Source organism: Alosa sapidissima, chromosome 9 (genome assembly GCF_018492685.1).
Source record: "Alosa sapidissima isolate fAloSap1 chromosome 9, fAloSap1.pri, whole genome shotgun sequence".
NCBI classification, from domain to species: Eukaryota; Metazoa; Chordata; class Actinopteri; order Clupeiformes; family Clupeidae; genus Alosa; species Alosa sapidissima.
This window is the reverse complement of record NC_055965.1, coordinates 21608995-21633507: the sequence shown is the minus strand read 5'-3', so window position 1 is coordinate 21633507 and position 24513 is coordinate 21608995. Positions and strand designations below refer to the sequence as shown.

Genomic DNA, 24513 nt, shown 5'->3' with positions numbered 1-24513 from the left:
ATGACAAGACATAAACCCAGACACATATATACATGACAAGACATAAACCCATACACATATATACATGACAAGACATAAACCCAGACACATATATACATGACAAGACATGACCCAGACACATATATACATGACAAGACATAAACCCAGACACATATATACATGACAAGACATGACCCAGACACGGCCATAAACCTGGAACTGAGTGCAGGTGAGTGTGTTTGGCTGCAGCCTGTGCAGGTGTGGCACAGGGCAGGCTTTCAAAAGCTTGTTGTAGGGGAAAAGAAGAGGCTTGTAGGGCTTATTGGGGGGGGGGGCTTGAGCGGTGTTTGCGCTGCTGCGCTACTTTGTTCCACTACACCTTTTCTGCTCCTCCTTCTCTGCCCCCCTACAGGCCATGCTGCGTGCCGCTAGATTCTGACTGTGGGTTGGGCAACTTCTATAAAAGACGTCCTCTCTGACGACCGGGATATCTCTCTCGCTCTCACGTCCCATCTGCTCCCGTTGGCATAGACCAGAAGAAAAGCCAAGAAAGGTTTTGGCCAACAGTCTTCTCCTCAGACACACTAAAGGCCAACAGCCTTCTCCACAGATACTCCACAGACACACTAAAGGCCAACAGCCTTCTCCACAGACACACTAAAGGCCAACAGCCTTCTCCACAGATACACTAAAGGCCAACAGTCTTCTCCACAACCACACCAAAGGTCCAGCATGCTGTAAGGTCCATAGTGGGCAAAGGCCAAAGCATGCTGTTTTTACTACATGTTTACATTAAAACATGTTTGATAGTGAATTCCTATGTAGTTATAACCTCTCCACAGACTAAAGGTCCTAGTGGAGAAAGGCCAAAGCATGTTGTTTTCTTCCTGTTTATACCTAACCTGACCCTCGCCAGATGAATTTCGCTCCGCCTACCTCCACTCATCCATCTGGAACCGATCCATTGGAATGGTGTTTCAGAAGGCTGGGCCTAATCAAAAAATGCTTGCATATGATTGAATAAGCCACTTGTCCGTCATCTATTGACGTGCTACTTCAACCACTCACATCGAAGCCAATTCCTAGTTATGATTTTGTTCTAGGGCTGTACTGAGATTAGTGCAGAAAATGGTTATGTTATTTATTTATACATGAACAGTAAATACTTTATAAACCACAAACATACATATGAAAAGCTTGGTGGAGGGAACATTCTCTAGGACACCACATTACTCTTACCCTCTTATCTTGTCCTACCCCATCACCCCTCAGTTCACACCCCCACCCTCCCATCCTCTCCTACCCCATCACCCCTCAGTTCACACCTCCACCCCCATCCTCTCCTACCCCATCACCCCTCAGTTCACACCTCCACCCCCATCCTCTCCTACCCCATCACCCCTCAGTTCACACCTCCACCCCCATCCTCTCCTACCCCATCACCCCTCATGCCATACCTCCACCCCGGCCCACCCTCCTTTGAAGAGTTTCTGCAGTTTGAACTGTGGTCACCTGAGGACCATCAGATGTGTGAGCAGTGACCAGACACATGATATGCCTTCCCATACTCTTTAGTCATTCTCATTAGAAGCAGATTAATTAGGTTAGATAGATCGACAGACTTTATTGTCAGTTACCTGTGCAAGGAAATTGGGGTTGCTACATCAAACGGTTCATATATGGTAAACAGTGCAATAAAAACAGCGAAAAAGTGAAAGTGGCATTGTCATAAATCAAGACATTTAATTAAGCAACAAGCCCCGTAAGGCTGTAGGTTACACTGATTCTACAACAGCTAAGGGGCATTGTTAGGCACGACGCGCAAGCAGAATGCCTAAAACCCCCTTAGCTGAAATGCGGTCAAGGTGTATGTTTATGCTGGATTTTACAACAGCATCGAACATGATTCAGCCAATCACAAACAAGGACCGGAACTATCAGTCTTAGAAAATAGGTTAAACGTTAGAGAGAGGGAAGACAGTGCACTGCGCATGGGATACTTATTGCACTTGTAGATATTGCACATGCATTATTTAAGTATTGCAGCTGCTATGTCAGAGGTCCACTGGCCCAGGGTATTCTTCAGTCTGTTCTCGCTGTTTTTTATTGTGTCTGTATCTCTTTCCAGAGCGCAGCAGGGTGAGCAGGTGGTGTGTGGGTGGAGGAAGGAAATTACTTGTTTATTAATTATGAATTACTTTAAAAAAGAAAAAAAGATAACACTAATATAAGATTAAAATGCATAATCCATCTGGGGAAAGGTGCACATGGTAAACTAAGGAACGGACTAGGGAGGTGTGAGTTTTCATGGCCACTGCAAATCTGCCAAGCCACATGCCGATGGGGAGGAAATCCCATAGATATTAGAAAGCTAGATAAGCATTGGGCTCCAGAACGTAAGTAAATAGCGCCGCCATCTTGGTGGGGGCAACAATCACTGGAGGCCAATGGAGGAGCATGTGACTCTGACTGGAAATCAGACAGATGTCTGTGATTGCATAAAAGTGTTGCCCACAGACAATAAAGGTGCCGCTCCAAGCAATATGGCGGCAGCATTTACGATGTCACCTAATAGAACTCGACAGACAATGCGGTATCTAGCTTTCTAATATCTAAGGGAAATCCCTTTGGAACTTTTACTTGTTTTACTGCAGCGGCAAGATCACAACACATGTTTGGCACTATGTCTTCACCACATTATTGGCTCAATGTATTCACAACACAGCACATGATTGATTGGCTCAATGTATTCACATATCGACATTTTGCTGCGGAAGGGGTGTGATATGTGTCGTAACGGCCATATTGGCGTTACAAACTAGCCCCATGCATTTCTATGGAGGATTGCACAGGAGTGCTGTGTCTCCTCATTAGAAAGTCTCTGGATATGCTCAGTTCACACTACTCCACCCCACCCCCACCTGCAGTCTCCTACCCCCATCACCACTCAGTTCACACCTCCACCCCACTCCCCATATACACTCCTTTGTGGTCTGTCTGGCCTTTGTAATGCAAATACTGTATTCTTGCAGCTGATTGGGTAAAATGGACTCCAGGATGCCAACAGGTCAGATAAAGGTCTTATAGCAGAGAGTGGTGGTCACAGGTATGCTGTGGAAATACAGAGTGTAGGTGTATGTCATCACAAGGACAACTATACAGTTCTTTGGTTAGATACATACTGTACATTTTGTTATCTTTAAACTGAAGGGAAGTTTGAGAGAACCAGTAATACCAGGCAAGAAGGATATCAAAGAAGAGGAGTTTGGTTATTTCCTCCATAAACATATTTTGGCCAGTAAATTGGAATATAGGACTCTATTGGAAAATAACTGTAGGACTGAGACACAAACATCCTCTACCTACAGAGAAATGGATTTCACACCAGTGGAAATTATAGAGGAAAACGATTCTGATTCCGGAGAATATGACCAGGATGACTCCTCAACTACAAGTAAGAAGCTTAAATGTTTGTATTAGGGAAACCTGGATGGGTTCTTAGTTATTAACATTGTTTATATTAGATTTTGTGAGAATACTTCATGTATCAGTGCCTCCTGTTAGCAACATTGTATTTAAAATGCAATATAAATAGACACAACTATCAACAAAACAAGCACATTTGCCTCTTAGTGTGTTAACCAAATTTGTTTTGCTGAGATGTCTTAAAATTAAGTCAAACTCTTATTAGTTTCAAATGATTTCAAAAAGGTCTTGGTATGTTTTTTTTTATATATGAAAAGCAATACCAACTTGATGTTTGTATCAGTATAAGATTAATAACCATTGGGTTTCACAAGCAATTTTTGTGAAGTATTTATGCTCCAACATACAATTGATGCTTCAACAGTTGCGCTGTAGTCAAATTCAAAACTGACCCATCCTCTACAGCAGGGCTATTCAATTGGCGGCCTGTGGGCCAGATGCGGCCTAGAGGAGATCTCTGAGTGGCTCAACCTGTAGTTTTGCCAGAGAAAGAAACATTTTGTGAGTCTTTCCAAATCCCTAGTAGCCTACTCACCTACAGACTGACACACTTAGCGTGTGCTTAGCGTAGCAATGTTCATTAATTTACATTACATTACATTTACCCGACGCATTTTAACCAAAGCGACTAACAACATGGTAAACAGTTTACGTTTTTAGAGGCTAGAGGCAAAGAACTCCCCAACGCGCAGCGGAGTAGGCTAGATAAATCCGTAATCTGACCTATTTCCTCAAAGCTGTAATTTCTCTATCTCTATCTCAAACACTGTCTGCCGTTGTTTTCAGTTTGTCTGACGTCACACTCTGTCCCTTCAATGTCATTGCGCACTCTGAATAAACAAACAACAATTCCACCAACATGAATTTATGAACAGTTTGAAAGTGTCAGAGTGTGCTCAGTGCTCAGAGTGACTGTTTACAAGCACAAAAAAGTTTGATGCTGTTTTTGATGTGCCTGTGTCCAATGTGACAGAAATCAGAAGGAAAAAAAATCAGGCTACCTGTTTTTCAATAGGCCTACATTAATTTGTGTTTAATATGTAAAATGTGTCCTTATATCTGATGCTTATCCTACCAGCCACTGAAAATGTCTCACCCAGCTCAATTTCTTGGTTTGAAAATCTGGCCCAACTTAATTTTTAATTGCCTTGCCCTACAGAGCCCGTGTCTCTGGCCCAGATGAAAAGGGTATCAGTGGTGCTGGTGGACTGTTGTAGACCACAAGGACAGCGAGGGACGGACCTGCAGATGCTGACCAATGGAGATGCAGAACAGCCCGAGACCAGTAAGGAACTAGAAGCACACGCACGCACGCAAGCACACACACGCACGCACACATTAGGGCCGCAAGTAGCGATTACCTGTATACTTTCATAGTTGATTACTCTGTTGATCTGTGGGATTATTGTTGATTAGCTGTTTGACTGACAAAATTAGGTCTTGAAAATTAGTTTTGTGTTGGTGTGTGGAACATGGCTGCTTATCGCCTGTGAGAATAGGTTACTTGACTGGTATGGTTGGGACATATGATCAGTTTTGATCATGTGATCAGCGTGCCTCAGATCTCTTCAGACTGCCGTATAAGTTATTGGCTACAGCCTACACACAGGACAGTCACATCCTGCAATATGGCCGTGACTTATTTTCCAATACATGACCCCTCTTATTATACGGCTACTTGCCAAAACGAGAAAAAATATCTTAACACAATGTGCCTCAAAGAGAAAATGACCATGATGACTTCTCTCCTACAAGTTTGATTCTTAAAACTTTGTATTAGAAAATTATGGGTGTGATGGATTCTTCATATTCTTTATCACACATTTTATGAGAATATTTAAATCATAGGATGCATTTTACCTTTATCTTTAACACATGGTCCTCTGCTCTTGACTTCATGTATCTGTACCTGTGTTGACCTTCACATACCAGCTAGACACTTTTACTCTAAATCACTATGTGGAAAAAGATAACATTTTCATTGCTGTAGGAGGAGGGAGAGATTATGTTTTAATCATTTTCTTATTTTACAGTTGTTGAAGGGATCGCAAATGGGAAGAGTTTCAAGATGGGGTCAGATCTCAACCCACATCAGACAACACATACTGGACAGAAGCCATATCACTGTTCAGATTGTGGAAAGACTTTTACCCAGACATCGGGTCTCAAGGTACACCAGAGGATCCATACTGGAGAAAAGCCATATCATTGTTCAGAGTGTGGAAAGACTTTCAGAACAATCTCAGCTCTTACTGACCATCAGAGAAGAACACATACTGGAGTAAAGCCATATCAGTGTTCAGATTGTGGAAAGTCTTTTATTCAGACAAGTGAAGTCCAGACTCACCAGAGGATCCATACTGGGGAAAAGCCATATCATTGTTCAGATTGTGGAAAGACTTTCAGAACAAACTCAGCCCTTACTACCCACCAGAGAACACATACTGGAGTAAAGCCATGTCATTGTTCAGAGTGTGGAAAGTCTTTCAGAACAAACTCAGCCCTTACTACCCACCAGAGAACACATACTGGAGTAAAGCCGTGTCATTGTTCAGAGTGTGGAAAGACTTTTATTAAGACAAGTGAACTCAAGGTTCACCAGAGGATCCATACTGGGGAAAAGCCATATCTGTGCACTACATGTGGTAAGTCCTTCAGGCAGATCAATCACCTGAAGGGACACCAGAAAATCCATACTGGGGAAAAGTCCTATCGGTGTGCTACATGTGGGAAGAGTTTCAGAACCAACAGGGACCTCGCTATCCATCAGAAAACCCATACTAGAGAAAAGCCATATCTGTGCACTACATGTGGTAAGTCCTTCAGGCAAATCAATCACCTGAAGGGACACCAGAAAATCCATACTGGAGAAAAGTCCTATCAGTGTGCTACTTGTGGGAAGAGTTTCAGAACCAGCAGCGACCGTACTGTCCATCAGAGGATCCATACTGGGGAAAAGCCATATCTGTGCACTACATGTGGTAAGTCCTTCAGTCAAAGCAGCGCTCTCAAGACACACCAGAAGTTCCATACTGGAGAAAAGCCATATCACTGTTCAGATTGTGGAAAGACTTTTACTCTGGCATTTTGTCTCAAGGTGCACCAGAGGATACATACTGGAGAAAAGCCCTATCATTGTTCAGAGTGTGAAAATACTTTCAGAACAAGCTCAGCTCTTACGGTCCATCAGAAGAGAACACATACTGGAGAAAAGTCATAACATTGTTCAGATTGTGGAAAGTCTTTTACTCTGGGTAATCTAAAGACACACCTTTAAATTACACACAGACACCACAAGATCCATACTGGGGAAAAGTCATAACATTGTTCAGATTGTGGGAAGAGATTTACTCAGGTGGGTGATCTCAAGAGTCACCAGAGGATGCATACTGGGCAAAAGCCATATTGGTGCTCAGACTGTGAAAAGACATTTTTGATCTACCCAGCTACTCTGCGGATTAAAGGTCCATAGTGGGCAAAGGTCAAAGCATGCTGTTTTTACTGCATGTCTACATTAAAACATGTTTGATTGTGAGTTCCTATGTAGTTATAACCTCTCCACAGGCTATATACATAGTGGGGACCAAAGCATGCTGTTTTCATCCTGTTTTTCCCTGCATGTTTTATATTAAAATGTTTGATGAATGAACTCCTAGTTATGATTTTGTTCTAGGGCTGTACTGAGATTAGTGCAGAAAATGGTTATGTTATTTATTTATACATGAACAGTAAATACTTTATAAACCACAAACATACATATGAAAAGCTTGGCGGAGGGAACATTCTCTAGGACAACACATTACTCTTACCCTCTTATCTTGTCCTACCCCATCACCTCTTAGTTCACACCCCCCACCCCCACCCTCTCCTACCCCATCACCTCTCAGTTCATACCTCCACCCCCCCATCTTCTCCTACCACATCACCTCTCAATTCACCCCCCCCCCCCCCCACCCTCTCCTACCCCATCACCCCTCATGCCATACCTCCACCCTGGCCCACCCTCCTTTGTAGAGTTTCTGGAGTTTGAACTGTGGTCACCTGAGGACCATCAGATGTGTGAGCAGTGACCAGACACATGATATCCCTTCCCATACTCTTTAGTTATTGTCATTAGAAGACAATGATATAATTTATACAACTGTATACATGGCTAAGTTTGAATGGAGCTGGCTGGGCATTGAACTGGGCTAAATGGATTGGGAAAATGGGGATCAATAAAATATCTATCTATCTATCTATCTATCTAGAAGCAGATTAATTAGGTTAGATAGATCGACAGACTTTATTGTCAGTTACCTGTGCAATGAAATTGGGGTTGCTACATGAAACGGTTCATATATGGTAAACAATGCAATAAAAACACAGCGAAAAAGTGAAAGTGGCATTGTCATAAATCAATACATTTAATTAAGCAATAAGCCCCGAGAGGCCGTAGGTTACACTGATTCTACAACAGCTAAGGGGCGTTGTTAGGCACAACCCTGCAAGCGGAATGCCTAAAACCCCCTTAGCTGAAATGATAGATACTTTATTGATCCCCAGGGGAAATTCAAGGTCTCAGCAGCAGCATACATACAACACAAACACATTCTTTAACAGCAATGCGGTCAAGGTGTATGTTTATGCTGGATTTTACAACAGCATCGAACGTGATTCAGCCAATCACAATCAAGGACCGGAACTATCAGTTTTAGAAAATAGGTTAAACGTTAGAGAGAGGGAAGACAATGCACTGCACATGGGATAATTATTGCACTTGTTGTAGATATTGCACATGCATTATTTAAGTATTGCAGCTGCTATGTCAGAGGTCCACTGGCCCAGGGTGTTCTTCAGTCTGTTCGTGCTGTTTTTTATTGCGTCTGTATCTCTTTCCAGAGTGGGTGGAGGAAGGAAATGACTCGTTTATTAATTATGAATTACTTTAAAAAAAGAAAAAAAGATAACACTAATATAAGATTAAAATGCATAAGCCCTCATCCATCTGGGGAAAGGTGCACATGGTAAACTAAGGAACAGACTAGGGAGGTGTGAGTTTTCATGGCCACTGCAAATCTGCCAAGCCACATGACGATGGGGGGGGGGGGGGATCCCATAGATATTAGAAAGCTAGATACTGCATTGGGCTCCAGAATGTAAATAGCGCCGCCATCTTGGTGGGGACAACAATCACTGGAGGCCAATGGAGGAGCATGTGACTGACTGGAAATCAGACAGGTGTCTGTGATTGCATAAAAGTGTTGCCCACAGACAATAAAGGTGCTGCTCCCAGCAATATGGCGGCGGCATTTACGATGCCACCTAATGCGCGTGGGCAAGGCTTCATGACACCAATCCTGCTCCAGCGGCAATGACACAACATTGACACATGTTTGCCACTATGTCTTCACCACATTATTGGCTCAATGTATTCACAACACACATGATTGATTGGCTCAATGTATTCACATGTCGACATTTTGCTGCGGAAGGGGTGTGATATGTGTAGACAACTGCGTTACAAACTAACCCCATGCATTTCTATGGAGGATTTTTTTTGAGTGCTGTCTCCTCATTACTCAGTTCACACTACTCCATCCCACCCCCATCTGCAGTCTCCTACCCCCATCACCAATCAGTTCACACCTCCACCCCAATCCCATATACACTCCTTTGTGGTCTGTGGGCAGGTTAATCCATAGACATGCCCACCTGAGTATCATCATAATTGTCTAACCAATAATGATTTGTCATCATCATTTGTAATGCAAATACTGTATTCTTGCAGCTGATTGGGTAAAATGGACTCCAGGATGCCAACAGGTCAGATAAAGGTCTTATAGCAGAGAGTGGTGGTCACAGGTATGCTGTGGAAGTACAGCATACCTGTGTATGCATACAGAGTGTAGGCGTATGTCATCACAAGGACAACTATACAGTTCTTTGGTTAGATACATACTGTACATTTTGTTATCTTTAAACTGAAGGGAAGTTTGAGAGAACCACTAATACCAGGAAAGAAGGATATCAAAGAGGAGTTTGATTATTTCCTCCATAAACATATTTTGACCAGTAAATTGGAAGATATGACTGTATTGGAAAATAACTGTAGGACTGAGACACAAACATCATCTACCTACAGAGAAATGGATTTCACACCAGAGGAAACTATAGAGGAAAACGATTCTGATTCTGGAGAATATGACCAGGATGTCTCCTCAACTACATGTAAGAAGCTTAAATGTTTGTATTAGGGGAAAGGGGTTCTTAGTTATAAACATTATTTTATTAGATTTTGTGGGAATACTTAAATCATTGCACGATATTTGCTGTCTGTTACACTTGTTGTCTCCTGCATCTGACTTCATGTATTAGTGCCTCCTGTTAACAACATTGTATTTAACATGCAATAAATTATCAAGAAAACAAGCACATTTGCCTGTGGGATTATTGTTGATTAGCTGTTTGACTGACAAAATCAGGACTTGAGAATTAGTTTTTTGTGATATGGTTGTCTTTTTGACTGTGAGAATAGGTTACTTCAGACCATCACGTTTAACCGTCTTGCTATATCAACTCTGTTTTGTCGCCAAAACTCTTTTATTTTCTAAGATCAATGTTGGCAGGTATGGTTGGGAGTGGGACATATGATCAGTTTTGATCATGTGATCAGTGTGGCTTATTTTCCAATACATGACCCCTTATCATACGGCTACTTGCCAAAATGAGAAAAATAATCTTAACACAATGTGCCTCAAAGAGATAATGACCATGATTTCTCTCCTACAAGTTCGATTTTTAAAAGTTAGAAAAACATGGGTGTGATGAATTTATTTCATATTTCATGGGGATATTTAAATCATAGAATGCATTTTACCATCTTTAACACATGGTCCTCTGCTCTTAACTTCATGAATCTGTGTCTGTTTTGACATTCTCATACCATCTCTAGATAGACACTTTTACTCTAAATCACTAAGTGGGGAAAGATATTGCTGTAGGAAGAGGAAGAGATTATATGTGTTAATCATTTTTCTTATGTTACAGTTGTTGAAAGGATCGCAAATGGGAAGAGTTTCAAGAGGGGGTCAGATCTCAACCTGCATCAGACAACCCGAACTGGACAAAAGCCATATCTGTGTACTACATGTGGGAAGGGTTTCAAAACAGCGCAAAACTCACTATCCATCAGAGAACACATACTGAAATAAAGCCATTTCAGTGTTTGAGTGTCAGATTGTGGGAAAGCTTTTACCCAGGCAGGTCATCTCAAGGCACATCCGATGATCCATACAGGACAAAAGCCATATCAGTGTTCAGATTGTGGAAAGACTTTTGCCCTGGCATTGTGTCTCAAGGTACACCAGAGGATCCATACTGGAGAAAAACCATATCATTGTTCAGAGTGTGAAAAGACTTTCAGAACAATCTCAGCTCTTACTGTCCATCAGAGAACACATACTGGAGAAAAGCCATATCATTGTTCAGAGTGTGGTAAGACTTTTATTCATGCAAGTAAACTCAAGACTCATCAGAGGATCCATACTGGGGAAAAGCCATATCATTGTTCAGAGTGTGGTAAGACTTTTATTCATGCAAGTAAACTCAAGACTCATCAGAGGATCCATACTGGGGAAAAGCCATATTGGTGCTCAGACTGTGGAAAGACTTTTAGTGATGAGGGTCACTTCAAGACTCACCAGAGGATCCATAATGTGGAAAAGCCATATATATGCACTATATGTGGCAAGTCCTTCAGGCAAAGCAGTCACCTCAAGGGACACCAGAAAATCCACACTGGGGAAAAGTCATATCACTGTTCAGATTGTGGAAATACTTTTAATCAGTTGTCTACTCTCAAGATACACCAGAAAATCCATACTGGGGAAAAGTCTCATAACTGTTCAGATTGTGGAATATGCACTACATGTGGTAAGTCATTCAGTCAAAGCAGCACTCTCAAGACATACCAGAAGTTCCATACTGGAGAAAAGTCATATCAGTGTTCAGATTGTGGAAAGACTTTTACTCAGTTGGCTTATCTAAATACACACCTGAAGATCCATACTGGACAAAAGCCATATCATTGTTTAGAGTGTGGAAAGACTTTTATTAAGGCAAGTGATCTCAAGTTTCACCACAGGATCCATACTGGGGAAAAGCCATATCTGTGCACTACATGTGGTAAGTCCTTCAGTGTACGGAGTTCTCTCAAGACACACCAGATGATGCATACGGGAGAAAAGCCATATCACTGTTCAGATTGTGGAAAGAATTTTACTCAGGCAGTTCATCTCAAGACGCACCAGAGGATCCATACACGGTAGTCCTTCTGTAGAGAGTCTTTTATTGTTAAATGTCATTAAATGATTTCTAATTTCCAGGTACATCAGAGGATCCATTTAGAGGAGAGACCATATCTGTGTTCTCAATTTGAAGTTATTTGACAATTGCCCTTCTGTGCTTTTATTAGCTATTACTGTTTGCTTTTGTTTATGTAAAGCACATTTAATCACCTTTCTGTATGAAATGCATTAAATAAACTTGATTTGACTGGAAAACTTGAAAGTTTTCTGTTATATTAAATGCCTTGAAATTAAGTATCTTGTAAAAACGTGAAAAAATCATATCTTGAAATAACATGATATTTTCATGTTATAACGTGAAAATATCATTATCATGAAATAACGTGATAATTTCATGTAATAACGTGATACATATCTTGTTAAAACGTGAAAAAGATATTGTTATAACAAGAAACTTTTCACATAATTACATAATACTGAGCCTTTTTATTTCTTTTAGTGTGGCAGCAATAAGCTTCCGTACATAGGTCATTTCGCACGAATCCATCTAAAATTTGGCACAGATGTAGCTCAGGTCATACTGAAATGATTTAGCTTGGGTGCCAAAGCCAGCGACCCTTGGGGCCAAGATGGCAGCCAAATCCAATATGGCCACTGCCCGAAAAGGGTTACGACTATAACTTTTAAACCACATGAGCTACAAATACAAACTTGATGTCTTTTTCAATTGATGTCTTTTTCAATTGAATTGATCATGGGAAACACATAGGAATGTTTACTTTTCTGACCCAGTATATCTGGACCCCTTAATCCTCCAATTCCAGTATGGCTGCTGTTCAAAAAAGCAGTTTCGACTGTAGTATGGGGCCTTAGACCCCATTGTTTTCGCCAATTTATCTACAAGCACCAAATTTGGCATGGATGCAGCTGAGTGCATACTGAAATTATTTAGTCAGGGCGCCCGAGCCAGTGATCCCTAAGACCAAGATGCCAAATCCAATATGGCCGCCACCTGAAAAGGGACTAGACTGCATATTTTGAACCAGATGAGATAAAAATGTAAGGTTGATAAATATTTCACCTTTACTGGCTATGGGAAACACAAAACAATATATTTATGATTGGGTATACGTGGACCCTCAAAGTCCCCAAATCCAATCTGGCTACTGTCTGGAAAAGGACAGTACAACTTAGGAAAAGGACTACAACTTTGGAACCAAATAAGCTCAGGGCCATAGTCACCATATTCAGATGTGACCAAAATGCCCCCCCCCCCCCCCCCCCCCCCCCATATTCGGACATACAAATAAAGAAAAAAACGCTATAGGCTACTACAGGAAACCAACAAGTCCGGCCATCTGAAATGCAATCAAACGTAAATAACACACAAATTAGTGACCTATTCATGATTTCAGAGAGTACACTGTGAGTGGTTTGTCCTGGAGGTTTTGCGTTTATCGTTTGAGGTGTACGCTATCAAAAGCTTCCTGCACCCTACTGCGGTGCAGGCTGTCAACAATATCACAAAAGATACCGGTACAATTCTCACAAAACTTGTTGGGAAGGTGTAGCACTGTCTATGGAAACCCCATTCATTTTTGAAGCTGATCAGACTCAAAGGTAACTGACAATAAAGCTGAATATCATTTGAACTAGATGACTAAACGTATGCATATGTAGAAGAAGAAACATTCACAAAAATCCATGACATGACCTCTCTTCTTGATAGCTGTTGAAAACTGCATGGAACTGACAGGGATTGTTTTGTTTAATAATAAATAAATAAATACATTATGCTGCTACCTTCTGCTTTTCCCAAATACAATGTAGCCTACAGGTGTACCTTTCATCAGTCCAGTTGCAATGGATGGACTGTGATGAACTGCCCTACTTGTGATTGTTTAGAGATTTTAAAGGTTTTATAGCAATGCTACAAATTTTTTGGCCCAAAAACAAATCTATTCACCTTTGCAGCGCCAGTAGGCTACTTTGTGTGCGGAATGTGTGCAAACACACATTCCAAACAAGCATACACAAAAGTTTCAAGAGTGGGGGATGGAGTAGAAGATGTAGACAAATTCATTAATATGATTTATTTTCGCGGAATGGATGTACAGGACTGAGCGGCGGTCATATTTTGTACCGCTATGCGGTACATCTAGTTAATTCTTGAGCTATAGCCTGGAAACCCTGGCCACTTACAACGTAAAATGGACTTATGTCCCTGCAGCAAAACTCGACGCATTTCTCTGTGAGGGCTTGCCTCGCCTTCATGGGTATACTTGGTATAGTAACAAAAGAGGACATTGAAGGCTGACTATCATCCTTTTTGGCAATGCAAGCCTGCTTCATGTGTCTGTTAATCGTTGACGTCCCTGTTTTTTTGCTATCATAGGCTAGCAGCATGCTGCACTTAATGCACTGGACAAAGCCGACACATATGTTGTAACTGCCCACGACTTGTTTGAAATGGTTCCATACCTCAGACTTTCCTCCAGACTTGCTCAAAGTTAATTCTCCTGTTTTTAGTTTATCCTTAACATCTAGAGGCTCCATGTTGCACCTTAGCTGCACAGCACAGCAGGCCCGTTGTGTGATGCGAGCGAGTGGAGGAGACACGTGAACTGCAACATGTGTCGCGTCTGTTTTTTTTTTTTTTAACTTTGTGTAACTTTGTGCACATTTGTTACTTAGGCCTACTCAGCTTAATATATATAGGCCTGTATTTTTGTTTATGGAATAGATTTATCATCAGATTAGGCCAATAAAGCAATGATTTAGGAAAAAAAAACACACACACACAAACGCTCGATCAAAGGCCCGGCCCGAGTATAGTGTTGGGAAATATCGGCCCGGCCGGGTCGGGTCGGGCTCGGCCAGAGAATCTAAACTCTAATGTGGTGGGAGAGGTTAGCAATCGAGAGCAGGCAGATGTATAGGCACCAAGGGTCCTCATGCCGGTAGCCGTCCACAGCTAGCTGCACACGAGTACAGCAACAGTGTTTCGGCGTGTTATTTGTAGCGCAAGGTATGTCCAAACTGTTGTTGTATGAGATTACTTCGGTTCAGTGCACTAAGGGGGATTTTATTGTCTTTTTCATGGGCTAAAGTGTTGCCAAGTGATTTGTTTGTGTGTGTGCGCTTTCGAAACGTGAATGGAATGCCTAGACTGATGAGCACGAAGGAGACCACTTTTATTCTAGCTGTGTAGCGTAAGCTTATCCCTGCTCGTTTATTGCTTTGGATGTAATGGGGTTCTGTTGTGTTCGCCAGCATTCAGCGATTCTGGTGAATTTGTGAAGCCGCGGAACGCTGTCTACTCACCCAACTGCTAGACTGCAAGAAGGTAGGCCTATGTTACGACAATACTGTGTTTGGTAAAGAAAGCAAAAGGTGTAACAAAGTTATGTGTTCCATGGTCCTTGCTGAAAGAAGTAGCGGTAGGCCTACTTTTCTTTTAGTAATTCTACCAGCTCACGTCTGGCTAGAACATACATTTTATGAGTCTTGTTTTCGGCGTATGTTTAGTAGGTAGGCTGATGTACATATTGACTAACTGAATCCTAGATGCATCATGCACAGAGCACTCAACTGAGTTTCTCGTTTCTTTTTTTAGAGGCTACGCCTACAGCCAATCGATTGTCGACTGCTGTTTTCTTGAATGTGTTTGTGTGTATGAATGTGCAGGTGCTGCGTTTTAGACACTAAGTTTTGTTTATTTCTTGTCTTTTCCTACTAGTCGGTGTGCTGTGATTTGTTTTTGTGAGCTGCAAAAATGTGATGCACTATATGGCAATAGGCCTGTAAATTATGTAATGTAGGCTGTGTTAATATATGCCTCACACACATGGGCTACATGTCGAATATTAAAAATATAGCAAAATTGGCCGTCTTTTAAAATATATATTTTTCCAGATACAAATATATTACATATATATGCCTGTTGCATATATGTTAATATATAAGTTATGTATTTGTGTATTATGGATACCAATATATTACAAATATATGCCTATAGCATGGGAACATACAATTAGGTATGCATTTGCACTCATAGGGAATCAAATATATTGCAAAATATATGTATGTTCTTATTTATGTATAGAGATGCACCGATAGATCGGCTGGTGACCGGAATCGGCCGGTCAGTCTGAGACATGCCGATTTTATGCCGGTCAAATACACTCGTGCTCCGCAATTGTAACAACACCCAGCTGAGTTTGCAAAGTTTGAAGAAGCTAGCAACCAGGCCAACACTCAGGGCTGGATGTAGGGCTACAAAGAAAGCCCTAATAGGCTACTGAGTTTTTCTATGCAGCAAACGCTGTGCTTTGCCATTGGCCTACTGCGTGGAATTGACTAAGCTGTCACTTCATTAGGCTACGTAAACATCGCTCATCACCGCCCGTCACTGCCGCTAATTGCGTGCCCACAGCTGAACCACAAGCGCTGCTGAACGGAGATAACCGATTGCGACATTAAAAATAATCAAAGTTTAGCGATCACAGGCTACATAATAAGATGTCAACAAGAAGCGACATACAGTAGCCCTAGTAGTTCTACTCCACTTAAAAAAAAAATACTCGAACTATTTATTGCACGTAGACTAGGGCTATGCCTTAAAATACCCTAGTCTAGCAGATTGAGAAGTGGATGTCGTGAAAGTGAACAAACGATAGCCTATTAGAAAGGCAAACAAACGTTAAAGTTGCTTTTGACATAGTAGCCTACAATGAAGAAAACTGATGCTCTGAATACTGAATCAGCCGTCTCTGAAAGTTTCTATAGCCTAATTGATGCATCTAACTGCAAAACAGACGTGCACTGTTTTCATATGGTGGAGCACCTAATCGCTATTAGCACTTCTCCCCTGTGTTTGCGTGATAGCCTAGGCTACTACCACTTTTCCCTCGCCCTCCCATAAATTCATCAATGCATATGAAAATATGTTACATGGTAGCATGTTCAAATGTATCATGAAAATTGTTCTTATATCTTTAGTTGGATATTGGATGTGAGAAGAATAAAATGGGTGTTCCATAACTTAACTTAATCCATAATTTGATACTGCAGCTGAAGTTAGACTTGAAGAAGAATCTGTCTGCTCACAAGTTCCATTTTTTTTAACAGCCATTTCATTATTGATAAGTTGATTACATGTCTATATTAACATGTTCTCCGTATCACCGTATCCTTCTCTCTATACTCGCTGACATGGGAATCTCCGGTTCTGCTCTCTCCTGGTTTGAATCCTACCTCACAGGACGCTCGTTTAACGTATCATGGCTTGGTCAGCTATCCGCACCTCACCATCTCACCACAGGGGTCCCCCAGGGCTCAGTGCTGGGCCCCCTCCTCTTTGCTATCTACACCACCTCCTTGGGACAGATTATCCGTTCGCACGGCTTCTCATACCACTGCTATGCAGACGACACACAGCTCTATCTGTCCTTTCCACCTGACGACCCCCTGGTTTCAGCACGGATCTCGGATTGCCTTTCAGACATAGCTACATGGATGAAGGCACACCACCTCCAGCTGAACCTCTCAAAGACTGAACTGCTGGTCATCCCAGCTAAACCTACCATACACCACGACATCAACATCAAATTTGTCTGTTGTTGATGACTGTCTGTTTTACCGACCAGGACTGCAAGAAATCTAGGAGTTGTTCTTGACAACCAACTAAACTTCTCAGATCATGTTGCCTCAGTCGCCCGGTCATGCCGTTTCACACTCTACAACATACGGAAAATCAGGACTTACTTGACTCAAGATGCTACCCAACTTCTGGTTCAGGCAATAGTCATCTCACGACTCGACTACTGCAATGCCCTCCTGACAGGTCTCCCAGCCTGCGCAGTGAAACCACTTCAGATGATCCAGAACGCGGCGGCGCGCCTGGTCTACAACCAACCCAAAAGGGCACATGTTACCCCGCTGCTCATCCAGCTACACTGGCTACCTATGGCGGCCCGCATCAAATTCAAGTCTCTAACGCTTGCCTACAAAGTAGTCTCCGGTTCTGCTCCCACCTACTTGAATGCCCTCTTACAGACTTACACTACCTCCAGACCGCTGCGCTCCTCTGACGAACGACGTCTAGCTCTACCACTGGTACGCTCAAGCCAATCCAAACTTTTCTCATCTGTTGTTCCTCGTTGGTGGAACACACTGCCAGTTCCTACAAGGGCAGGGACATCCTTTTCCACTTTCAAAAAACTCCTGAAGACCCAGCTCTTTAGAGAACATCTACTCTCATAGCAACACTTACAACAAGTCTTACTGATCCTAGCACTCACCAGCCGTTTTAAACTGACAAGTAACTGTTAAAAACAGCACTCACCGACGCACTTATTCTTACTGTACTCTAATGTTCTTTTAAACTGTCCTAAAATTGTGAGAATTGTTCTAAAACTTACTGTTTACCATGTTGTTAGTCGCTTTGGTTAAAAAGCGTCAGCCAAATGTAATGTAATGTAATGTAATGTAATGTAATGTTCTATCAAAGGAAAGATAGAAAATAACTATTTGTGTGTGTGCTATAAAATGGTTAGAAGAAATGAAATTGGAATCTGCTAAAATCGGTATCGGTAACTCTATGAAAAATCGGTATCGGGCCAGAAAATGGTGCATCTCTATTTATGTAGTATAGAAATATGTCACAATAGATGTATATTTCAGAAATATAACATAGTTGATGTTCTAAAGAAAACACACAAAACATTTGTTTAACCTTTTATTAAAGTTTATAATTTTTGACCTGTGTGAAGCTGGCCCCCCATGTTATTCAAAAGTAATAAAGTAATTAAACTTTACATTTTCTGGCCAGTGACTTCACTCAGCCCCCCATACATGTCCAAATTTCCCCAAAATAGTTTCAAACGTTTGTGCTGATTTGTGCCGTCAAAAGAAACATTTGTGCTACTATGATAAATATGGTTTATTTATTACTCGTGTGACATCACTAGCCCACTATCAATGTCCAAAACTCACAGAAAAAAATCTCAATCGTTTGTGCTGATTTGTGCCGTTAAAAAGAACATATGCATAGCTATGCTTTTTAAGTTATCACACTTTTTGCAGGTGTGATGTCATTCAGCCCCTCATCAGTGTCCAACCCTACCTACCCCCATCACCATCTGTTCACATCCCCACCCCCATCTGCAATCTCCTACCCCCAATCAGTTCACACCTCCACCCCACCCCCATCTGCAATCTCCTACCCCCATCACCAATCAGTTCACACCTCCACCCCACCCCCATCTGCAGTCTCCTACCCCCAATCAGTTCACACCTCCACCCCACCCCATCTGCAGTCTCCTACCCCCATCACCAATCAGTTCACACCTCCACCCCACTCCCATATACACTCCTTTGTGTTCTGTGTGCAGGTTAATCCATAGACATGCCCACCTGAGTATCATCATAATTGTCTAACCAATAATGATTTGTCATCATTTGTAATGCAAATACTGTATTCTTGCAGCTGATTGGGTAAAATGGACTCCAGGATGCCAACAGGTCAGATAAAGGTCTTCTAGCAGAGAGTGGTGGTCACAGGTATGCTGTGGAAGTACAGAGTGTAGGTGTATGTCATCACAAGAACAACTATACAGTTCTTTGGTTAGATACATACTGTACATTTTGTTGTCTTTAAACTGAAGGGAAGTTGGAGAGAACCACTAATACCAAGAAAGAAGGATATCAAAGAAGAGGAGTTTGATTATTTCCTCCATAAGCATATTTTGACCAGTAAATTGGAAGATAAGACTATATTGTAAAATAACTGTAAGACTGAGACACAAATTTCATCTACCTACAGAGAAATGGATTTCACACCAGTGGAAATTATAGAGGAAAACGATTCTGATTCTGGAGAATATGACCAGGATGTCTCCTCAACTACAAGTAAGAAGCTTAAATGTTTGTATTAGGGAAACCTGGAGGGGTTCTTAGTTATTAACATTGTTAGATTAGATTTTGTGGGAATACTTAAATCATTACACAATATTAGCTGTCTGTTACACTTGTTGTCTCCTGCATCTGACTTCATGTATCAGTGCCTCCTGTTAGCAACATTGTAGATAGATAGATACTTTATTGATCCTCAAGGGGAAATTCAAGATTTAATGTATTTAAAATGCAATATAAATAGACACAATTATCAAGAAAACAAGCACATTTGCCTCTAAGTGTGTTAAGCAAATTTGTTTTGGTGAGATGTCTTAAAATTAAGTCAAACTCTTATTAGTTTCAAATGATTTCAAAAAGCTCTTGGTATGTAGCCTAGAAATCTAGACGCACCCTAGCGGCAGCAAATTGATTTGCTCAGCCTGTACGTCTAGTATCAAACCATAGGGATTTCTATTGGCTGACGCCGTGGACCTCATCCAATCACAGCGCTCTATTTTGTTAGAGAGTCTTAAGGCGGGCTTAACAGGGTAACGACAGTCCTGCGACGGTGAACAACAAGGACTTGCTCACAACTTTCTTTGAAAGTTGAGCAACACAATGCACTTAAGTCATTCCTTTCGAAGAAGGATGTATTTGCTGTTTTGCCGACCGGATATGGATATGGTCGTAGCGCTGGCCTATTGCATGCCTAGGCAGTTTGAAAGACAATTCTCTGCCCGCCCCTTGGATTAAGCGAGATGAATGGTTCGATGCCAGACTATACATTTCAATGATATAGGATGGCCCACCAGGCTACTTGGTATGTTTATTTTATATTAAAAACAATACCAACTTGATGTTTGTATCAGTATAAGATTAATAACAATTGGGTTTCACAAGCAAGTATTTATGCTCCAACATACAATTTATACCCCAACATTTGCGCTGTAGTCAAATTCAAAACTGACCCAGCAGGGCTATTCTCAACGCACAGCGGAGTAGATAAATCCTTAATCTGACCTATTTCCTCAAAACTGTAATTTCTCTATCTCTATCTCAAACAGTCTGCCGTTGTTTTCAGTTTGTCTGATGTCACACTCTGTCCCTTCAATGTCAGTGTGCACTCTAAATAAAAAAACAATAATTCCACCAACATGAATTTACGAACAGTTTGAAAGTGCCAGCTCAGAGTGACTGTTTCCAAACACACATCTGAAACAAGCAGAAAAAATGTTGGAGCTGTTTTTGATGTGCCTGTGTCCAATGTGACAGAAATCAGAAGGAAAACGATAAACAAACTACTTAGCTACTTGTTTTTCAATAGGCCTACATTAATTTGTGTTAATTAACATGTAAAATGTGTCATCATATCTGCTGCTTACCCTACCAGCCACTGAAAATGTCTGACCCAGCTCAATTTCTTGGTTTGAAAATCTGGCCCAACTTAATTTTTAATTGCCTTGCCCTACAGAGCCCGTGTCTCTGGCCCAGATGAAAAGGGTATCAGTGGTGCTGGTGGACTGTTGTAGACCACAAGGACAGCGAGGGACGGACCTGCAGATGCTGACCAATGGAGATGCAGAACAGCCCGAGACCAGTAAGGAACTAGAAGCACACGCACGCACGCACACACACGCACACATTAGGGCCGCAAGTAGCGATTACCTGTATACTTTCATAGTTGATTACTCTGTTGATCTGTGGGATTATTGTTGATTAGCTGTTTGACTGACAAAATTAGGTCTTGAAAATTAGTTTTGTGTTGGTGTGTGGAACATGGCTGCTTATCGCCTGTGAGAATAGGTTACTACAGACTGTCACGTTTAACCAGCTTGCCATATCAACTCATTTTTGGCGACAAGACACCAACGCAAAACGATCTCTCTTATTTTCTAAGATCAATGTTGACTGGTATGGTTGGGACATATGATCAGTTTTGATCATGTGATCAGCGTGCCTCCAATCTCTTCAGACTGCCGTATAAGTTACTGGCTACAGCCTACACACAGGACAGTCACATCCTTCAATATGGCCAGGACTTATTTTCCAATACTGACTGGTGGACAATGCATGACCCCTCTTATTATATGCTTTGGCTACTTGCCAAAACAAGAAAAAATAATCTTAACACAATGTGCCTCAAAGAGAAAATGACCATGATTTCTCTCCTGCAAGTTTGATTCTTAAAAGTTTGTATTAGAAAATCATGGGTGTGATGAGTTCTTTATATTCTTTATCTCATATTTTATGAACATATTTAAATCATAGGATGTATTTTGTCATCTTTAACATGGTCCTCTGCTCTTGACTTCATGTATCTGTGCCTATGTTGACATTCTCATAGCTAGACACTTTTACTCTTAATCCTTAAGTGGAGAAAGATAACATTTTCATTTCTGTAGGACGAGGAAGAGATGATGTGTTTTAATCATTTTCTTATATTACAGTTGTTGAAAGGATCGCAAATACGAAGAGTTTCAAGAGGGGGTCAGATCTCAACCCACATCGGACAACCCATACTGGACAGAAGCCATATCACTGTTCAGATTGTGGAAAGACTTTTGCTCAGGCATTGTGTCTAAAGGTACACCAGAGGATCCATACTGGAGAAAAGCCATATCATTGTTCAGAGTGTGAAAAAACTTTCAGAACAAGCGCAGCTCTTACTGACCATCAGAGAAGAACACATACTGGAGTAAAGCCATATCAGTGTTCAGATTGTGGAAAGTCTTTTATTCAGGCAAGTGAACTCCAGACTCACCAGAGGATCCATACTGGGGAAAAGCCATATCTGTGCACTACATGTGGTAAGTCCTTCAGCCAACGCAGTAATCTCAAGACTCACCAGAGGATGCATACTGGGGAACAGCCATATAACTGTTCAGATTGTGGAAAGACTTTTACTCAGTCGTCTAATCTCAAGACTCACCAGAAAATCCATACTGGGGAAAAGTCCTATCAGTGTGCTACATGTGGGAAGAGTTTCAGAACCAGCAGTGAGCTCACTGGCCATCAGAAAACCCATACTGGAGAAAAGCCATATCTGTGCACTACATGTGGTACATCCTTCAGGCAAAGCAGTCACCTCAAGACTCACCAGAAAATCCATACTGGGGAAAAGTCCTATCGGTGTGCCTCATGTGGGAAGAGTTTCAGAACCAACAGGGACCTCACTGTCCATCAGAGGATCCATACTGGGGAAAAGCCATATCTGTGCACTACATGTGGTAAGTCATTCAGTCAAAGCAGCTCTCTCAAGACGCACCAGAAGTTCCATACTGGAGAAAATTCATATGAGTGTGCTACATGTGGGAAGAGTTTCAGAACCAGCGGTGCGCTCACTACCCATCAAAAAACACATACTGGACAAAAGCCATATCACTGTTCAGATTGTGGAAAAAGTTTCACTCAGGTAGTTCATCTCAAGAAACACCAGAGAACACATACTGGAGAAAAGCCATATCTGTGCACTACATGTGGGAAGTCCTTCAGCGCAAGCAATTATCTCAAGATACACCAGATGATGCATACTGGAGAAAAGCCATATCACTGTTCAGATTGTGGAAAGACTTTTACTCAGGCAGCTCATCTCAAGAAACACCAGAAAATCCATACTGGGGAAAAGTCATATCTGTGCACTACATGTGGGAAGAGTTTCAGAACCAACAGCAACCTCACTGCCCATCAAAGAACACATACTGGAGAAAAGCCATATCTGTGCACTACATGTGGTAAGTCCTACAGTGAAAGCAGTTATCTCAAGAAACACCAGAGGATCCATACTGGAGAAAAGCCATATCACTGTTCAGATTGTGGAAAGACTTTTACTCAGTTAGTTTATCTAAATGCACACCTGAAGATCCATACTGGGGAAAAGCCATATCCGTGTTCAGAGTGTGGAAAGACTTTTGCCCTGCCATTTTGTCTCAAGGTACATCAGAGAACACATACTGGGGAAAAGCCATATCTGTGCACTACATGTGGTAAGTCCTTCAGTGTAAGCAGTTCTCTCAAGACACACCAGAGGATGCATACTGGAGAAAAGCCATATCACTGTTCAGATTGTGAAAAGACTTTTACTCAGGCAGTTCATCTCAAGACACACCAGAGGATCCATACTCGGTAGTCCTTCGGTAGAAAATCTTTTATTGTTAAATGTCATTAAATGATTTCTAATTTCCAGGTACATCAGAGGATCCATTTAGAGCAGGGGTTCTCAAACTTTTGTGGGCCGGGGACCCCTCATGGAGTGGAAAATTCTCCAAGGACCCCTCATAATCGCAACACATAAAACTTAAGTTAATCATGTAGTTGTATAGTCTTTTTTCTTTTAGATGCTTATGTTATATGTATTTTAAAATCATAGAGTGCTAATACCACAATAGTCATGTTAGCAAACTTTGACAGTATGTAGGATTTTTTTTTTAAGGATTGTTGTTTCTTTGTCAAATGTAGGCCTATTGTGTTGAACACATAGTGTTTGCTTCACATAACTTCATTTTATTCGTGGTTAATTAATAGTAAAGTGTTTTGATGTATTGATGTAACGTATCAGCAGATCAATGGGCAAATACTGATACTGTAGCATTTTTCGCCATATAAGACAATTTCATATTTTGTAGCAAACTTTGTCAGGTACCCCCTGACAATGTGCTGCGGACCCCTGGGGGTCCCCGGATCCCACTTTGAGAATGAATGCTTTAGAGGAGAGACCATATTTGGGTTCTCAGTTTGGAATTATTTGACAATAATGCCCTTCTGTGCTTTTATTAGCTATTACTGTTTACTTTTGTTTATGTAAAGCACATTGAATGACCTCTGTGTATGAAATGTGCTGAATAAACTTGACTGCTTGAAAGTCTTC

The 24513-nt window shown here is 41.4% G+C and overlaps 3 protein-coding genes across 4 annotated transcripts in view; all 3 read left to right on the top strand.

Annotated features, from left to right (window-relative positions):
• The window catches only part of LOC121718035 (NACHT, LRR and PYD domains-containing protein 12-like), a 1225568-nt gene that overhangs the window by 426716 nt on the left and 774339 nt on the right, over nt 1–24513 (top strand). The window lies entirely within an intron of this gene.
• On the top strand, nt 160–6685 carry LOC121719840 (zinc finger protein 501-like). The gene is made up of 6 exons (XM_042105635.1): nt 160–208; nt 1342–1516; nt 2108–2118; nt 4625–4750; nt 5499–6171; nt 6250–6685. Exons 1-6 carry the CDS (start codon nt 160–162, stop codon nt 6683–6685), a joined length of 1470 nt encoding a protein of 489 aa, XP_041961569.1.
• On the top strand, nt 14625–23915 carry LOC121718056 (zinc finger protein 658B-like). 2 transcript variants are annotated; one of them, XM_042102877.1, is made up of 6 exons: nt 14625–14781; nt 15027–15099; nt 19243–19316; nt 19421–19664; nt 21121–21246; nt 22097–23915. In XM_042102877.1, exons 4-6 carry the CDS (start codon nt 19583–19585, stop codon nt 23773–23775), a joined length of 1887 nt encoding a protein of 628 aa, XP_041958811.1. In that variant the 5' UTR covers nt 14625–14781; nt 15027–15099; nt 19243–19316; nt 19421–19582; the 3' UTR covers nt 23776–23915. The 2 variants fall into 2 exon arrangements, with proteins under 2 accessions (XP_041958811.1, XP_041958812.1); XM_042102878.1 differs by lacking the exon at nt 19243–19316 and having other exon boundaries at nt 14626–14781; nt 19579–19664.